Genomic DNA, 17,908 nt, shown 5'->3' with positions numbered 1-17,908 from the left:
GCAATTACCCAGTTTCCTTATCTATAAAATGGGGACATCAACAGTGTCCTTCACACCCTGCAAGGGCTGGGAACCTGCTCATATGAACTTGGAGCTGCAACTGTGAGCACTGTAGACAAATGTTTGTATCTGTCACAGCCCACTGTGTCTCTGTGGTGGTCTCAAACCTGCAGGTTCCTGTCTTTGGGCAAACGTGTGGGGCAGGTTTTGGCCAGGGCAGCCTTTAGCCAACCATCACCCTCAGGAGAGATCCGGAGGGCCCCCGACCAAAGCAGAGGGGCCGAGATCCAGGCTTGCTGGGTCCAGCCTCACTACAGCCCCTTCTGCAAAGCATCATGAAATTGGGTCAGAGGGGAGAGTCCAGCAACTAGGATGGGGTCAGCAGACTCCTCCATGCTCAGAAGCTGCCTCACTGCATCTGGGGAGGTCAGGCAGTTTGAGGAGACCCACCATCCCCGGGCTTCCCCACTAATACCCAGCTTTGTGAAAGAGGTCAGTGGCACCTTTGGAAGGTGCTCCCTCCCCGTCGAATACAGGTTTGTGGTGGGGGCTTCTGGCAGTGTCTCAAGCTCCTGCAGAGAGGCCCAGGGGAATTCCTTTCCCTTCAAGCTAAGCCTCCTGGTGGGCCCTTGTAGAGCAGTTGCATTCTCCTTCCTACTTGCCACTGGAGTGGGGGTGGGGAGAGTGGAAAGGGGAGTAGAGAGGGGAGTAGAGAGGGGAGTGGAGGTGGGGGTGGGAGTGGAGAGGGGAGTGGGGCTGGGGGTAGAGAGGGAATGGAGAGGGAAGTGGGGGCGGGGGTGGGAGGTGGGAGTGGGGGTGGGAGTGGAGAGGGGAGTGGGGCTGGGGGTGGAGAGGGAATGGAGAGGGAAGTGGGGGCAGGGATGGGAGGTGGAGAAAGGCGTGAGGGTGGAAGGTGGGGGTGGGGGTGGGAGTGGAGAGGAAAGTGGGGCTGGGGGTGGAGAGGAGAGTGGGGGTGGGGGTGGGAGGTGGAGAGGGGGGTGGGGGTGGGTGGTGGAAGGTGTTGGTGGGAGGTGAAGAAGGGAGTGATTGGGACACAAGGCCCTGCCCAGAGTGGGCAGGCTGGGAAGCGCTTTGCGGCTCCCAGAAAACAGATGTTCTTGGAGCTGGTCAGTCACTCCGGGGGCCAGTGGTCTGCCAGGCCTTCGGAGAGGGGACGGGGCAACTCTCTCAAGGCGGGATGTTGGTTTTCCGCACCCCTGGGAGAGGGAGAGAGCCCCCGGACCAGGGGAAGCCCCTTCCGTTTCTCGCATTGCTGAGGGGGTCCCAGGGCCTAGGAGCGGGACTGGGTGTGGAGCGCGTCCGCGGTCACCAGGGGGCGCCCTCGAGCCTCGGCGCCGCGCCGCAGGCGGGCGGGGCCGGCACGCAGTCCCCGGAGAGGGTTCCGCCGCCTGGGGCTCACTTGCTTCCCGAGAGCCGAGAGCGATGGGTTTACACAAGGACATTTCCCGGCAGTCCTTTTTTCTTTTGAGATACCAGCCAGCCTGGTTAAAGCCCTTTGCCATGTTCAAAAGGCACAGGCTGTTCCCCGTTGTTCAGGCTTTTTGTTGTAATACAAGCAAAATTATCCCAAAGGTGAGGTTCATGATAGAGGAAGTCGGCGCCTCAGCCTCCAGAGAAGGCGTCCCTCCTCTGGCCCCTCGGAAGCGAGGAGAAAGCTCACAAGGAGACGCTGGCCCCAGGGCGTGGCCCTGCCCACCTTCGGAGAAGTGCGATGAGACAGTGGAGGAGAAGGCACCCCAAACCGTACTGCTCAGGCTGCGGGTGCTGCAGCGGGGAGGGGCAGTGAGAACACGGGGGGGGGGGGTCTCTTTCAGGCGGCTCTGGGAGCGCACCCTGGGTGGTGAGCCCCTGGCCAGCCTGAGAGCCCCTTGGCTTGGGGCTCAAGGGCAACAAACAGCTCCCTGTGTCCCTGAGACCTGTTCACTGATACTGGGTGGAGACCTCCAAAGCCTAATGCTGGAAATGGTATTGCCGTTTTGAGTGGCTGTGATCTTGGGGCCATGGCCAGCACCTTTCATTTACTGCAATGTGACCTTGTCTAGAGACTTAAACTCTGGGAGCCTCGATCTCTTTGCCTGGAAAATAATCATTCCTGTATCACCTTATACTAAATAAGGAGAGGCAAAGCGCCTGGTGCATTGGAGGTTCCCCGGGGAAGTGTCCGTTCCTCTTGTCTGCCCAGCCCTTGGGGCCTGTGGTGCCTGAGGAGAGACTGGCCTGGGATGGCCCTGCCTCTGTAGCAAGTGCCCAGAGGTCCAGGAGGTCGTCGTGCCGGGTGCGTCACAGGGCTGCAGTGAGATCTGGAGGCCTATCAGCGTCACAGCCTGAAGCCTCATCTTATGTGGTGATTGTGACCCAGCAAAAATGCACACTTCTTCAGGCCGGTACCCCTTGGGCTGTTAAGGCTACAGAAGTTTCCTGAAAGGTACTTTCTGGCTCCATGGAGACCAGGTCAAACCTCACACGTTCTTCAGAGTTAGGGACAGGAAAATCCCCTTGGTGGGTTGACTTTCTATCATTAAGGGCTGTCAAGAGCACCTCTTCCCAGCCTTAGAGTCCCCTAGTTCTCTATGTGGGCTGTCCCGCAGCATACACAAACCACAAACGCAGGGTGGAGGCTCTTGGGGCTTCCTGCCCCACCACCCCTGCCCCCGACAACCATTCCTACAGAGGGGATTATCTTGGGGAATCCCGAGTGCCAAAACTAAGCTCTTACTAGTGGTTTTCAAACTTGACCTTCCACCGGAATGCCCTGGAGGGCTCATTAAAACACGGACAGGAGGACTAAGTGTTTTCGGTTCAGCAGGCCGGGGGGAGGGGCGTGGTAGGAATTTGCATTCAACAGCAGCGACCACACCCCAGGCCTCCACCAGATATGAAGTGGCCTGTGTTAACAGCACAGGTGGAAATCCCTGTGGCCCCATCACCCTCTCCCCAGTGCCTCCCTCTGCCCAGCACACTGGAGCTCAGGACTGAGAACTCACCCCAGCTCTCTCCAGGCCTACACATGCTGCTTAAGTCACCCACCAACTCTGCACAGGGACCCACAGGGTGCCTGGCCTAGGGAGGGCAGGATGGGGGCAGGCAGGGTGAGACAGGTGTCACAGAAGCAAGCGTCAGGAGGTGAGATGGCAGGAGAGGGAGGGGAGCAAGTTATCGGGCCCTGTGGCCTGGGCAGGTCAAGGAGGTGGAGTGTGAGATTTGTACCATGCTTGGTGGTCACAGGCAGCCCAGCATAGCCTGCACCAGGAGCCAGAAGCTCCCGAAGGGTGTGACGTCTGGCCTGGCTGGCCAAGGGGACACCTCAGGGGCTGGCTGAGGCCGTCTGGCAGCAGATTCTGGCTGGCCCTCTGACCTGCCACTGACTGGCAACCCCCGGCTGCCCAGAGCTGCCTGGATGCCTGGGCCAGCTCTGGCCTGGGAGCTGTAGAAGGGTGTCTAAATTACTGAAGAGGGGGGACTAGGACTAGTGAGCCAGGACTAGTGAGGAGGTCTTGAGTTTCCTGGGGCTGCCCTGCCCATTCCTGTGTTCAACAACAGAGGGGCACTTGGAATCCATCAGCCCTGGTCAGATGCTGATGGATGGGAGAAAGTCCAGGAGCCAACCCAATCTCAACTGCAGAACCCCCCCTCAAAAACAGCCTTACCACGATAGACTTGCCATTAGGCAGTACAAATATGTTCAATTAGACCAAGATAGGGCCACAAAGCCCAACCAAGATTCCCACGTGAAACATCGGAGGATGTGAATGACCACAAGACTAGGGCTCCACTTGCCCTGCCCAGTGGGTGGTCCCCCAAGCCTAGGCCCTGCAGAGTCCAGCCAGTGCCTGAGGGCTGTGTTTGGCATCAGACATGTATTTAGCCCACATGATGTTTCAAGATTTGGGAAATTCCTCATGAAATTCCAGATAATCTATCCTTTTTTGAAAAATCAGAAAGGGTCTGGCTGCACTAGGCCTACGGTCCTGCATAGCAGGGATGGTTTGATCTGATGGGCAGCTGACTCCTTGAGTGGGGACCCACTCCCCACACCTGCGCTGCCTGCTGTGAGCCCCTGGGCCTGTAAGCCCCTGTGTAGCCCCACACCCCACTTTACAAATGAAAGCACTGGGGACCAGGAGCCACAGGTAAGACCATGCAGGTATGTGGCGGGGCCAGCAGGGAACAGAGAGGGACCAACTCCTCTCGTCCGCTGAGTGGTGTGATGGGCGGAGGAAGGACCTGCTCTCAGCAGCAGTTCACCTGGACAAAAGTCTCAGGGGAATGGGGAAGGAGGAAGACCCCCAAGGTGATTTCTGCCACTAGGAACTCTGGAAGGGATGTGCTGACCCTCTGCAAGGAGATGACCTGGCTGCTGATAACCTGATCCCTGGCTCAGGGTCAGAGGTGAGTGATGAGAGTGACCATATAATTTATTGTCCAAACTGGGTCACTGCTGAGCGTGAAGGGAACGGTCTTCATCATTACCCTGAAACAACACGTGTCAGGCAGGGCCTCGCAGGGTACATGGTGACCTCTATGAACAAGAGCAACAGGCTCACCTCGCGGTGTCTCAGCTGGAAGCTCTTGCCCTCATGGTAGCAGTTGTAGGTTTTCAGCAGGCCTAAGAGCTCCGACCTAGAAAGGGAAAGACACACATGTACTCCTGGGGTGTGGCAGGGCCTCGGCTTCTGGTCTTTGGCTTCCCTGGCCTCTTTTTCCTCATTTGTAAAAGGAGTGTGACAGCACCCTTCTCACAGGCCAGGCATAACCAGAGGAGACCAGACTGTGCCATCGCGATGCACCCAGATGGTTTTGCACATGGCCCTGGTGGGAGGCATTGGGGTGGGGCTGAGGAGGAGGCGAGACTCACAGGACAGGCCTGCATCTGGTCCAGGATGTCCAGGGTGCCGACATTTTCACTATCACAGGTAAGGCCCTGGCAGCCTCCCTGTCCTCCACCTGCGTTGCTTCCTCACAGTAAATGCCCTGGACTTGCTTGTGGCATTGTACAGCCTATTGCTTTTCCCCATATCACTTCCTACAAGGCCTGCTGTTGCTGCTGTGGGCCACCCTGAGGGGTGCCTGCCTCTTCCCCACCCTGACTTTCCGAAGGCGCAGCAGAAGGTGATGGTCCTTTGAGTAAGGCCCTGAAGTCTGCAGTAAGTCACTTTCCCTCAATGCTGTTTCCCTTCCCGAAGGGAAAGCCACAGCCCTGGCTAATGTTGGAGGGAGGGGAGGCCTAGACAGCTGCCTGAACCCAAGCTGGGCTCTGTGGGGCAGTGGGGCCAACAGACGTGAGATGTGAGCCACACTGGTAATTTCAATCTTCTAGTACATGTTAGGAGGTGATATGGTTTGGATCTGTGTCCCCACCCAGATCTCATGTGGAACTGTAATTCCCAGGGTTGGAGGCGGGGCCAGGTGGGAGGTGTTTGGATCATGGGAGCAGATCCCTCATGAGTGGCTTGGGCCATCCCCGCGATGATGAGTGAGCCCTCGCTCTGAGTTCACACGAGATCTGGTCATTTAAAAGTGTGTGGCACCACCCTCCATTCCCTCTCTCTTGCTCCTGCTTTCGCCATGTGAAGTGCCTGCTCCCCATTCGCCTTCCACCATGGCTGGAGGCTCCCTGAGGCCTCCCTGGAAGTCAAGCAGATGCCAGCACCACACTTCCTATAAGCCTCCAGAACCGTGAGCCAACTAAACCTCTTTTCTTTATAAATTACCCAACTTCAGGTATTTCTTTATAGCAACACAAGAATGGCCTAATACAGAAGGGAAAATGAAACAGGTGAAATTAGCATTAATAACACATTTTATTGAACTCAATACATCTAAATTACTATTTGTCAACATGCAATCAATGTAAAAGTTATAATGAGGCCTCGTACACACTTATTTAGTATAAAGGGCCTGCCATCTGGAGCCTCTTTTCTATTGCCCATGCCTCCCAGCCATGGACATGTGTGGCTTGGGGATCCCCTATTGGACAGGCTCAAAAAGAAGCACCCCATCACTGTCTCCCAGGGCACCCCATCAGATATCTGAACAAGTGCTCAGAACCCCTCCACCTAAAGGCTGCCCAGGATGAGGGGAATGGCAAATGTGAAGACTCCCCCACCCAACCTGCACACCGAGGCTTACTTCTGAATGGACTTGCTGTCACTGATGGGCACGTGAGAACTCGGCAGACAGTCTTCCTTCATCTTCTCTTCCTCTTGTCTGCAGACCTAGAAGTTACTTGTTGGGAAGACAAGGAAGAGTGGACGAACAGGTGAGCCAGAGGAATGCTGGCCAGGGCAGCACCCAACACCTGCAGCCCTGGCACAGACACTGTCAGCCTTGGCATCACACTGCCTGGGCACAAGGTGGCTGCAGCTGAAAGGGTCTGGCCCAGACCCACATGGCCACATGTCAGCCAAGCTGCCCTTGGTTGGGCAAAGTCATGCTGAGCCAGTGACACTGGTCCTTTCAGCCGCCCACCTCGGAAGACTCTCCATAATCCCCAGGAATCCAGATCTGTCTCCTAAGCATTTTAGACCACATGCTCCCTTCCCTTGGCTGGGACAGCCTGACTGATGGCTTCTGCCTTGGTTGCTCCTGCAATCCTCCAGAGCTACCCTGGGCCTCTCTCCTGCCTTCCCACTGAGCCAGGCAGTGGCCCATCACTGGCTCTCCTGGCAGTGGGTTAGTCGGCCTGTGTTCCCTATGTGCTGTAGACGGTTGGCATCTTCTCTGAGTTATCTCATCCAGTCCCTACAACAATACTGTGAGGTGAGTATCACCATATTCCCAGTTTACAGATGAGAAGACAGGGACAGGAGTTTAAGCACTTTGCCCAAGATTACCAGCAAGTAAGCAGCAAAGCCACTGTTCCAGCATTCGGACCCCTGATTCTGGTCTCTTAGCACCTTCTCTATGTCGAACACAGGCAGTGACTTAAACCCCCAAACCTTCCTTTCCTCGTCTGTGCAACAAAGTAATCTCAAGCCCACAGGATCACTAGTGGATCCACACACACACTGTTCACACACACTGTTCCACACACATACTGTTCCCTCTTTCCACACACAGCCTTGACCAGTTTGAGGAGCTGCTCCTGCCCTCCCCAGGTTTCTTTCACGGACGGTAAATCCACCAGAGCTTTCTGGATCTTGTTGGCATCTGCACGACTTCCTGTTCCTCTCACTCCCCCATGTCAGTGTGGCCAAGGACTCTTATCAAGGCCTCCTACATGCTGGGCAGGGAGGTAAAGCTTCACACACACACACACACACACACACTCTCACACATACACTCATACACACACATACACAAAAACACACATACACAATCACATGCACACACACATACACTCACACACTCTCACGTGCACACAAACACACAGTCACACTCCAGACCTACACACATGCTCACACACACGCACAAACACAACACACGCACATACACACAAACACACACAATCTCATGCACACACACACACACACACACACTGCAATGCTGACCTTGCCTCCACCTTCCATCTCCCAAGTTGCAGCACAGGGCTGGGGGTGTTAGGACACATTGGGAGGGGGCACAGCCTGGGGCCACACCACATCCTTCCCACAGCACAGTTCCACTCATTCACAACTCCCCCACATCTGTTCACACAAACCCATCATGTCTTCCTGACCTGAGCGTGTTCTAATGCCACGGGGAGCGGGGAGCTCAAGCTCAGTTCCACCTGCTGTCGTATTTATTAATGTCCTCAGAGCCCGTCCCTGCAGAATGCCCATCCCCTCGGGCACTCACTTGGACAGGTCCAATTTGCTCTCTCCCTCCTTGCTTGACACCCACAAATGTGATGAGCCTGCCCTCTGTGCTAACATCAGCCCTGCGTGAGCCTGTGATGCCAGAGGCAGGGAAATACAGTTGGCCTGGAGAAGGGGAAGGATTTGAGGGAGTGGGCTTCCTGATCACCTCAGGATCATCCTATCCATACCTCCTCCCCTCTGCCGTGCTCCAGAGTGAGGCACCTCAGGGCCTGGAAGGATGTCAGGCCCCCAGCAGCAAGGCCTGGAGCCGGCGACTTCTTGCTGCATTTTTCTTGGCCAGGCAACAGGGATTTCAAAATAAAGTTTCAGTTCCTCAGCACCTCCGCTTGCCTGTGGAAAAAGTGATCTGCCCCCCTCTCTGGGTAGTTCCTCATATGTTTGCAAGGCAGAAGCCTAGTGCAGCCCGGGGTGAGCCATGGGACTGGGTTTCTCAGCCCACACTGCTTCTGTGGGTCTTCAGCATAACGAAATCTTGCTTTCAGCAAACTCATTACAGGAAGGGCTGGATTTACCCCCACATAACAGGCAGTGTTTTTTTCTCTTGCCTTCCTCTGTATCCAGCTTCCACCCCAACTTCCTGCTCTAAGCCCCGGGCTCACTGAACAGTTCACGGCTCCCCTAAGGGGCTCTATGCTTTTTCTTCCCTTGGGGCTTTTGTAGTGCTGTTCTCTGTTCAGAACCCAGAACTACTCCTTCCTCCGATGTTAGCTCCTCCTGGAAAGCCTTGCCAGAAAAGCCCCAGTCCATGTCAGGGCAGCCCCTCTCTGCCCCATCACCTCTTCCCATTTCCCCACTGGGCCCTGCAGAACCCAGCTCTTGTTTAGACTTCCCTCCCAAGAGAACAGGAGCACGGGGGCAGGGTACTTTACCACTAGTTTCCAGCCCCAAGTATAAGCCTGGCACATCGCAGGAAGTCTATACATGGTTGTTAAATTGCTGAATAAATACAAGAAGCTTCTAGACTCCCTCCAAGTCTACTCTTCCAGAGCTGTGCACATACAGCAGGAATAAATAATATAAAAGTCTCCAATGGCCACGGAGGTGACTCCACTGAGGGACACTCGTCACGGGGTCCATGGGGAATGGGGGGCACATTCATTCTGCGACGTGGCAACTCTTTTGGCATTTCATAAGAAGCCAGGAATCTGGATTTTTCTGGGCTGTATTCCACTACTGAAAGGTGGATGGCTGGCAGAGGCATGCACTGTCCCTGGAATGCCCATGTGATCGCTCACCACCCTGGCCCTCTGCAGCTGGCTGGGGCCATGGGCCTCATTCTGACCACTGAGCTGCGAACAAGCGTGTGGGTCCCTTCCAGGCCAGCAGCTTTATGAACCAGTGCACAACCCTGCAGTTCTCCTGTCTCCGCCATGATGGCTCAGAAAGCCACGTGTTTCAACTGTGCAGCTACTCGATGGTCAGCTTGGGTCTCTGAGTGACTGTGGACCAGAACCGTCTGCCAACCCACACTGGATGTAGACTGAGAAAGAGAAATAACCCTCTGCTGTGACAAGCCACTGGTGTATCAGGGATTTGTTACTGCAGCATAACCCAGACCAAGTCTCATGAAATACATAATCCAATTAAAACAACATATATTTAATGTAATATTTTATATTTAAATATATTTGTAAATAAACCAAACACCTTTGTAAGACAGATACACCTAGTGGTGATACAGGAATAATACAGATGGTTGCAGGAGAATAGCAAATTCCAGGCAGCCATTTCACATGACCATCAAAAGGAAACTGTTGAAATAGGAGTTATAAGAAGCTAGGCGTCATAAGACTCTAAAATATCAGAGCGTGGCCAAGCTGGCTAAGACCAACTGAACCCAACATGGTGCTGGATTCGACCTAGGTTTCTCCTCACTCATTAACCAGGCAACTCTCTGGGATGCTAAGTCACACACCCACAGCACCGTGACAGTTCCAGAACACCAATATGTGACGTAAAAATGGGTGGCACCACAGTTTCAAGAAAGTTCCACATTTTTCCAGGAATCTTCTTGGATATTCCCCCCTTGGTTAAAGAAACCCATCAAGGCAGCAGCTCCCAACTCCCTTGCACACTCTCCCTTCTTGAGTGTGTACTTTCACTATTTTCTGACTTGTATGAGAAGGAATTCAAGGAGTCAAGAGCCTGGACATCAGCTGGGGTCAAAGTCCCACCAGTGTTTGGGGACCCCTCCTAGTCCACTAGACAGTGAGGCTCCAGTTTGTGACTTCTGATTCACGACACGGCATGATTTACATTTACTTCCAGTCTCCTATAGCGTGTGGGGAAGAAGTTCATTTTGCCATACGTAGTAGGAATACTTAGAAGTGGAATTTCCCGTAAGTCAGGCAGTGGTTACTTATTCATAGAAGATGCTTCCTAAAGAGCTCTGGGGTGCTTAGCTGCATGCCTTCTCCTCTCTGGGCCTTAATTTTCCCATCTGTACAACAAGAATATTGACCTCCAATGGGTTTGAAATTTTCTTAACTGTGGAACTCTTTGCTCAAATAGAAAATATATGCAAAACAGATTAAAGGGGATTGCCGTGGTTAACAGTGAGATGGTGGCAGAGAGCCTCATCTCCTAGGACTCTGGGTAATACTACTTGAAAAGCATGGTTCTCCCTCGCTGGCCTTCATGAGTGCTTTTCCCCTGCATGCCTGCTTATTTACAGGACACAACTATGGTTGAGTGTCTCCAGCCATGATTGAATGGCATCAGCTGGGGGCGGCTGCTCAGAGGAGACAAACCAGGAGGAAAGTAGAGTTCTAGACTGCAGATGGCAAAGTGAAGGGGTAAAGGAGAAGATGGGCTTGTGGGGTGAACAGCTGGGGCAGAGAATGGGGCATGGCATCTCAGAGGAGGGCAGGGGGGTCAGCAAACAAGGCTGAGGGAGGTGGCTCAGGGCCCACTGCAGCAAAGGGAGGCTCTTCCAGCTTGCTGGGCTGGGTCCTGAGCCTTACAGGGTAGGAACCTCGGCTCCACACAAAGACAGTCTCTCCTTTGAGAGAGGCACACATTTCTGTGTCCTCCAGCACTCATTAGCTTCATGGCCCTAAGCAAGGGAAGGAGATGAAAATATTTTATCCCTAACATACATTTCTTTGACATATTCTTAAATGGCTGCCACTTGCCCATCCTGAAAAAAGTGGCTGGCAGAGTGTCTTCAGTGGGAAAATTTGCATCTGTAGAGAATCTCCATTAATGCAACCAGGCCCCCTCCCCTTTCCAGGTCTTTCCCCACATCCAGGAGAGATTGAGAATCCACACCTCTAAAAGTCTCTCTGAGGGAGGCTTCATCTACATAACAAGGTCACTTTCACTAGTCAAGCCTCTCCTCCTCCCATAGCCTGTTTCACCAGAATCTAAGCCCCTATTCTTTCTGTAACCTCAAAATGGTATATAAGTCTCTGTATATGGTATATAACTCACTGGGAAACTAGACCATCATTCTGAAGGCTCCCATGCATGCACCTTAAGTAAATGTGTATGCCTTTTCTCCTATTAATCAATCCACCTCATGTCTGATTTTTAGTGAAACTTTCAGGGGCTAAGAGCCTATGGCTCCCACAAAAGTCACTTGTCTCTTTGGTTCTCACACCCAACACCGCAAGAAGACCTGTTTTCCCTGAGCTCCAGGATCACTCACAGAATTCCACTGCAGAACGCAACACTGAGCTTGCGCCCTATCCCCTTAACCAGACTTGCATTCATTTTGATGAATTTCATTCGTTTTGACATCACTGGGCGAGTCTTATAGGAAGCTGCATGAATACATAAGGGGTGTCTAAAAGACAGCTGTGGCAGGAGGGAGCTACAAGGGGGAACACACACACCCAACAGGAGAGGAAAGGGAGCCATGTCTCTATTTGGAGCATTTTCCTGGAGCAGCCTTTTGCATTGAATCTCCAAGTGCACTAGGTGGGGCCTTTGAGAATCTCTGCCAGCGTATTTTCCAGTCTTTTATAAACAACACAACCTTATCTTGAAACTAGATCCTAGGTAGAAGCCTAATACACAAATGGATTAAAGCGAGGCTGCATGGGTGGCAGCAGGAGTCAGGAGAGGACGGGCTGGGGCTGGCCTGCCACCCAGGCTCAGGCTCAAAACTACAGAGTGACAGATGCAGTTGGACAGGCCAAGTCAGCTAGCGGGCCCTCCCCTCCCCCCAGCCGTGCCATTCTGCTGGGAAAGTTCAGCCTTCTTTGTCTGGGCCTGCTCCCCTCCCCCAGGTCCCAGGACAGAGCTCAGGCCTCCACGCCTGTTTCCCAGGCTGGAGGACACTCTGTCCCCAACCAGAGTGATCAACTGCAGCCAGGGCCCTCTGTAACCCAGAGGAGGCCCCCTGGGCGGCATGCCAGCCATGGCTACCTGTCCCAGTGAACAAGCAGTGAGTTGTTCTCCCTTTCCACTTCAGCAGCTGTTCTGCCAGCCGTGCAGACAGCCAGCCTGCTGTCGCTACTGAGGGACAAAGGCCGCTGAGGGCTTTAGAGCTGCTAGGCATGGGCTGTCTTTCTTTTTTTGTGTTTGTGGGGACAGTAATTACAGAAGAAGATGACTGTGATTCTTCCAGTCACTCCCGGGGCCCAATTCCTACAGGTCAGTGGCAAAAGGAACAGAAGATGCTGAGTGAAGTGAGGCTTTCGTGACACGAAATTGAGTCCACTTGAAAGCCTTTCATTTTAAGACTGTGCTGTCTGCTTTTCTGTCTGACAATGACCCTTCTTACATAAAACATGGCCAGCATAGATGTGGTGTCCTTGCTTGGCAAAAGGGAAAACGTACGGGCATCCAAATTAAAATGTTCTAAGCATGTCTGTGAAGGCTGAGAGCTTGGTTACCTCTGTTTTAACATTTCCTGGAATTGTGATTTTTATTTTCTTATTTCAGCATGATTTAAATCAAATAGGTTATATAGAAAGTGACCTGGAAAGCAAAAGAAAGGAGGACAAGGGTGTGGGGCACAGCTGGGGGCCTGAGCTGCTCCTGCTAGAGGAGGACAGCAAGTGCAGGCCACAGAGCAGGTGCAGGCCACGCTGCCGGCATTCCGGGGGGACTAAGTTCCTGGCTGCAGTCCATGGCTACCACATTCAAATGCCAGCCACAACGGCAACAGGGCACAGAGGACAATGAACCTTTAAAAGGCCCCTCCCAGCACCTGTTAGCCAGCAAACGACAGAAGCCTGGCCGGGGAAGAAGCTGCAGTGTCTGCCAGCACCAGGTGCCTCTGAGGGGGTACCCTCAGCCAAGCATTTCTGTGGCGAGAGCCGGCTGTCTGGTTGTAGATGGCAGGCAGCGCCTCAGCAGCTGCCGCTCCCACCTCCTTCCACACTGCTATCCCCTCCTGCTGCCTAGTTCCAATCACCAGACCCCTCCTCTCCACTCCCACCACCATCCCTCTGGCTCAATTCACTCCTCCCTGTCCCGGAAGATTCTGCACTGTCCGGGTAGAGACAGTGGAGACCAGGGGAGTCCAGAAGAGGCGGGCACAGAGCTCCCCTCCACCTCCGCTCCCGACTTGCCCTGGGCTGACCACACAGGCCTGGCTCATCTTTACTCCTCGCTGTGGTCCTGGGCTCTCACTGACAGGTCTCTCTGAGTCCAGCCCAGCATCCAGGCCTCCCTGATACAGTTCCCCTTCCTCTGAGAGCCTGGCCCTGAGCACTCATGTAGATCACAGACCAGCCTTCCCAGTGGGCAAGACTTCTGGCTTCTGCCCTTGTTTCAAGGCAAAGCAATTTGGGACAAGAAAACCATTTCCAGTCCTCCTGCTCCCCCTTACACCTTAAACATACAATCCCTGGCCCTGGAACCCCCTGAACCACTCCTCAACTTCCCCACCAACCAGGCTCACCTCCTCCCTATGGAAGAGAAGATCCGGCCGGGTGCAGTGACTCATGCCTGTAATCCCAGCACTTTGGGAGGCCGAGGCGGGTGGATCACCTGAGGTTGGGAGTTCGAGACCAGCCTGACCAACATGGAGAAACCCCGTCTCTACTAAAAATACAAAAAATTAGCCGGGCGGGCTGGCACATGCCTGTAATCCCAGCTACTATGGAGCCTGAGGCAGGAGAATCGCTTGAATCTGGGAGGCAGAGGTTGCGGTGAGCTGAGATCGTGCCATTGCACTCCAACCTGGGCAACAAGAGTGGAAAAAAAAAGAGAGAGAAAGAGAGAGAGAGAAGCTCCACAGGAACAAAGATCTTCTTAGCTATGGTTTTCGGGCCAAACAGGTGCCCAAAATGGGCACTGGCCAATATCCCAATTGCCTGGGGCTGTGAGTGTAATGCAGAGGGGTAGACCCCTCTGGGCGCCTGCTGCTGCAGGGCTGCTCTGGAGGTTCTCTACGGCTGCCCTCACCTATGCTGTCCACTACCCCAGGCCTATGTGCCACATGCCACTGCTGGAGACACAAGGGCCCTGTGAGACACAAGGGTCTCAGAATCTTTTGGGTCATAGAGTCCTTTGGAGTCTCTTGAAAGCTTAGTGCAGTCTCCCCAGAAAATGCATGTATGTGCATGTTGCTGCAATCTGCATGCACGTGCACACACACACACAATTTGCATACTACTGCAGGGGGATGAGACAGTTCTTGTCCACGTGCTCCCAGATCCCCAGATCCCAGGTTTAGAGTCTCTGCTGAAACCTGTCACAGCAAGAAAGAAGAGGCAAAGGGGCATCGTAGAGCCTTGCATGTGAATTTTGCTGTGGCATTAACTTGGCCTGTGATCCTAGCGTGTTGTGCCATCTCTTGGGCCTCAGTTTAGCCAGAGCTGTTGTGGCAGCTGATATAGAGTCTTCAGGGCTCTTCCCAGCTCTGCAGCTATGGGGCTCAATGACATCCCACCCCCGCTTCCCAAGGCCAGGCAGGGCAAAGAGAGCGGGTTCTGGGCCTCTTCCTCCAGAGTATATCCTAGGGAAGAAGGTGGGACAGCCAGAAAAGGAGACCCTGGGCACAAGTTTCTCTTTAACAAAAATAAAAAAACTGTAGAAGCTTTAGGAAGTGTAGCCACTTTCTATTTGATTTTCTTTATTTTAAAACAGTTTTCCCAAAGGTCCTCTGAGAGAGAATAACCACCTGGCCTTTGCAAGGCTCTGGGTTGTAAGCTCTGCTCTGTGACTGCCTGGCTTTGTGACCTTAGGCAAGTCCAGTTCCCTCTCTGAACCTTGGGCACCTCATCAATTAAATAACTAAAATTCTCGATGACTTCTGTGAAGACGAATGAGGAGACATGTAAGATGGGCCTTGTGTGGGGCTCACCCATAATGAAAAGAGGCTCCCATTACTGTTCGTACTGACACTGGGAGTCAGGGACTCTGGAGAGACCGTGGGGCCCCAGACATGGGAATGTGAGGCCTCCCTGTAGGAGTGGCCATGAGTGAGGAGAGAGTCTGAGCTGACCACTGAAACCAGGCCCCAGACCCCAGGGGCCCAGGGCAGAGGCTTTCTGGCAGTCCTCCTAGTTAGGGTCTCCCCTTTGAGGCCTTGCACTTCCAGAATCTGAACTCTGACACACACCCAAGTTTCGTTCATGTTCTTTGTTATCTGTCATGGTCCACTTGGTCCTGACCCAGGGGGACCCTGGACATTGATTCTGTTCTCGACCTCCAGGCCACCCACTGGAGCTTCATGGTGGAAATACAGCCCCATCTCCTGAGTTTCAGATAGACACTTTAATCTGTGGCATCAACATTTTTATTGTCAAATCACCAGCGCTACACATAGAAAGAATTATGGCTAGAACTAACGACAACAGCCTTCCCATACACTGACAAAGTGCTGAAACAGCCCATGACAATTTCTGGGAGCAATTTTTTAAACCTAAGTTTAATGAGTTTCATCTCTTCTCTTCTCTCCTTTCCTCTTTCTCCTCTGACCCTCTCCCTCCTGTCTTCTCCCCTAACCTGCTGTCCTGGCAGCAGTAGCTAAGGAACCACACAGAGGAACAGAAGGCAGGAAGGTCTATATTTACCTGTTACTTCACCAATTCATTTCTAACTTTTTTTAAAAAAAATGGATTTTGGCAACAAATCCTGATTGACACCTTAGTACTGTAGGCAGTTAAACTACAGCAAAGCCAGCGAGGGGCTCTTCTGTGAGTGCACAGCATAGCTTTGTAGTCTAACCTGCTTGGGTTCAAATTCCAGAAGCCCAGCCCTTATTTGCTGTGCGACCTTATTTAATTACTCTGTGAAATGGGGCTCCTGAAGCTCTCCTTACTGTGTTTTAAGAAAGTGCTGGCCCTGGCCTGGGCACTGACTCTGGTGTGAGAGGAGGCCTCCCTTCCTCCGCTGTGCCAGGTTAATGAAAACACTGAGGCATCTTTTGGAAGTGGGAAGTGCAGGACGGGTCTGGAGTCAGGAGCCCAGAAGAGCAGGGCAGCAGGCAGGATGAGCTCGGGAGACTAGGGGTGAAGAATAAGAGACCCAGCGGCACAGCAAGCCCGGGGTTCAAATCCTGACTACATCACCAACTCATCCGGTAAAGGTGGACAATTTTGTAACTCTTTAAGCCTCAGTTTTCTCATCTGACAACAGGATAACGAAAGTAGGACTCTCACTTGCTGTGAGGAGTAAGAGGCATACTGTGTTAAAGCACTTGGCCCAGAGCAAGGCAAGCCCTCTACAGACAGCGATTGTGAGACAGACCCCTGCTGCTATTATCTAGGCATTCGATTTCCATCAGTGAAATCGGAGTTGTGCCAGAGGCCTCTAGGCTCTCTCCCCAACTCTAGGATCAGTACTTCTAGGAAACTGGCTAAGGACAAGGTGAACAAAAAAGGTGTAGCCAGTGGCCGCGCTCACCTGTCGTGCTCAGGTTGTAGCCCCTAAAGTGCTTAACAGAGGTGCCAGGCGCAGTGCCCACTCTCAGTAATGAGCCCGAGGCCCGCAATGCGCCAAGCTGGCAGGGGGAGGGACCCTGTGTGCTGCGGCCGAAGGGCACAAGTGTCCAGGCTTCAGCGTCCCTGCCTGGTGGCAGTCCTGGGTCGGAGGGGATGGTCCATGGACGCCCAAGCACTCTCCTGCTCGTTCGTCACTCACCGTTCAGTCATCGCGCAGTCCAGAAGCCACTGCATGTGTCGTGCCCTCGCTTGCACCGGAGCTGCCCCCGCAGCGCCTGCCGACCCCCGGCTTCAGCTCCTCGGGACTAGGCCCGCCCAGCGCCCCGCCCCCTCGACCCTCGCCCCGCCCCGCTCCCCGCCTCTTGCCCTGCACGGCCAATGGTGCCGCCCCGGCTTCTCCGTCCCGCCCCGGGCACGCCCCTCACTCCGCACCGGCCAATGGCACCGCCCCGTACGCCCCGCCTCGCCCCGCCCCGGGAACACCGGTAGGGTCTGGGAGCCGGGCGGTGCCGGAGGGGCTGCGGGGAAGGTTAGGGGCCTGTGACCTGCCAGGTGTCCCCAGGCCATTGCTCAGCGCGCTGCGCGTTCCTGAGTTCCCGAGGGCGTCCCGGGACGCGCGGAGAAAGCAGTCCGACTCAGCCCCGAGGGGTTCGGTGTGCGGGCGGCGGCCAGGGACTTTGCGGGGTAACGCGGACTCCTGGACTTCCAACAAAGGCCGCTGCGCAGGCGCTGCAATCACTGCAGTCACTTGTCTGCATGCCTGGTGGGGCTTGGAGTCTGGGGAGGCTTATCAGTAAAGCCCGGAGCATTTGCTATTTATTGCTCTAGGGGCACCTTTGTACAGTCTGGCTGTTTGCTTGGCATGGCCACTTAGAACTTCTTATCGTTTAAGAAATCCGATCTGGTGAATAAGAAGAAGTTAGTCTTTCTCTCCCAGTCACTGCCTCCTGGACGAAGGTTTGCCAGCACGGAGGCAGAGAGGACAGAAAACCACAGGCCATTTGGGGAACTGGAAACAGTTCAGTGTTTCTGGGGCGTGGGGGTGGCAAGGCAGGGCATGGGGTTGATGGAAAACATTTGTAATTTCTGCTTTATCTCACCATTCCCAGCTCTGACCCCTGGACCTGTTCTCTCCCACCCCTAACATAAATCATTTCAGTTTCATTCAACATGCGTTTCCTAATATTTTTAGGGTGTCATGGCCATTTTAGAATCTGATATGTATCTTCTAGAAAACGCAGGTGG

General features: G+C 53.8%; 1 protein-coding gene across 1 annotated transcript in view; it reads right to left on the bottom strand.

Annotated features, from left to right (window-relative positions):
- Positions 1 to 17,119, bottom strand: part of RASSF4 (Ras association domain family member 4) — a 35,446-nt gene extending 18,327 nt beyond the window's left edge. Inside the window, exons 1-3 of the mRNA XM_025397378.1 lie at positions 17,096 to 17,119; positions 6,151 to 6,236; positions 4,566 to 4,641 (exon numbers count right to left, since the gene is read on the bottom strand). Of these exons, the coding sequence (XP_025253163.1) occupies positions 4,566 to 4,641; positions 6,151 to 6,212 (138 nt within the window). The 5' untranslated portion in view covers positions 6,213 to 6,236; positions 17,096 to 17,119. The remainder of the gene's footprint in view (positions 1 to 4,565; positions 4,642 to 6,150; positions 6,237 to 17,095) is intronic.
- Between the last annotated feature and the right edge of the window lie 789 nt (positions 17,120 to 17,908).

The sequence above is a fragment of the Theropithecus gelada genome, chromosome 9 (genome assembly GCF_003255815.1).
Source record: "Theropithecus gelada isolate Dixy chromosome 9, Tgel_1.0, whole genome shotgun sequence".
In the NCBI taxonomy this organism is placed as follows: Eukaryota; Metazoa; Chordata; class Mammalia; order Primates; family Cercopithecidae; genus Theropithecus; species Theropithecus gelada.
Note: the sequence above shows the minus strand (reverse complement) of the source record. Positions and strands in the feature narration are given on the sequence as shown.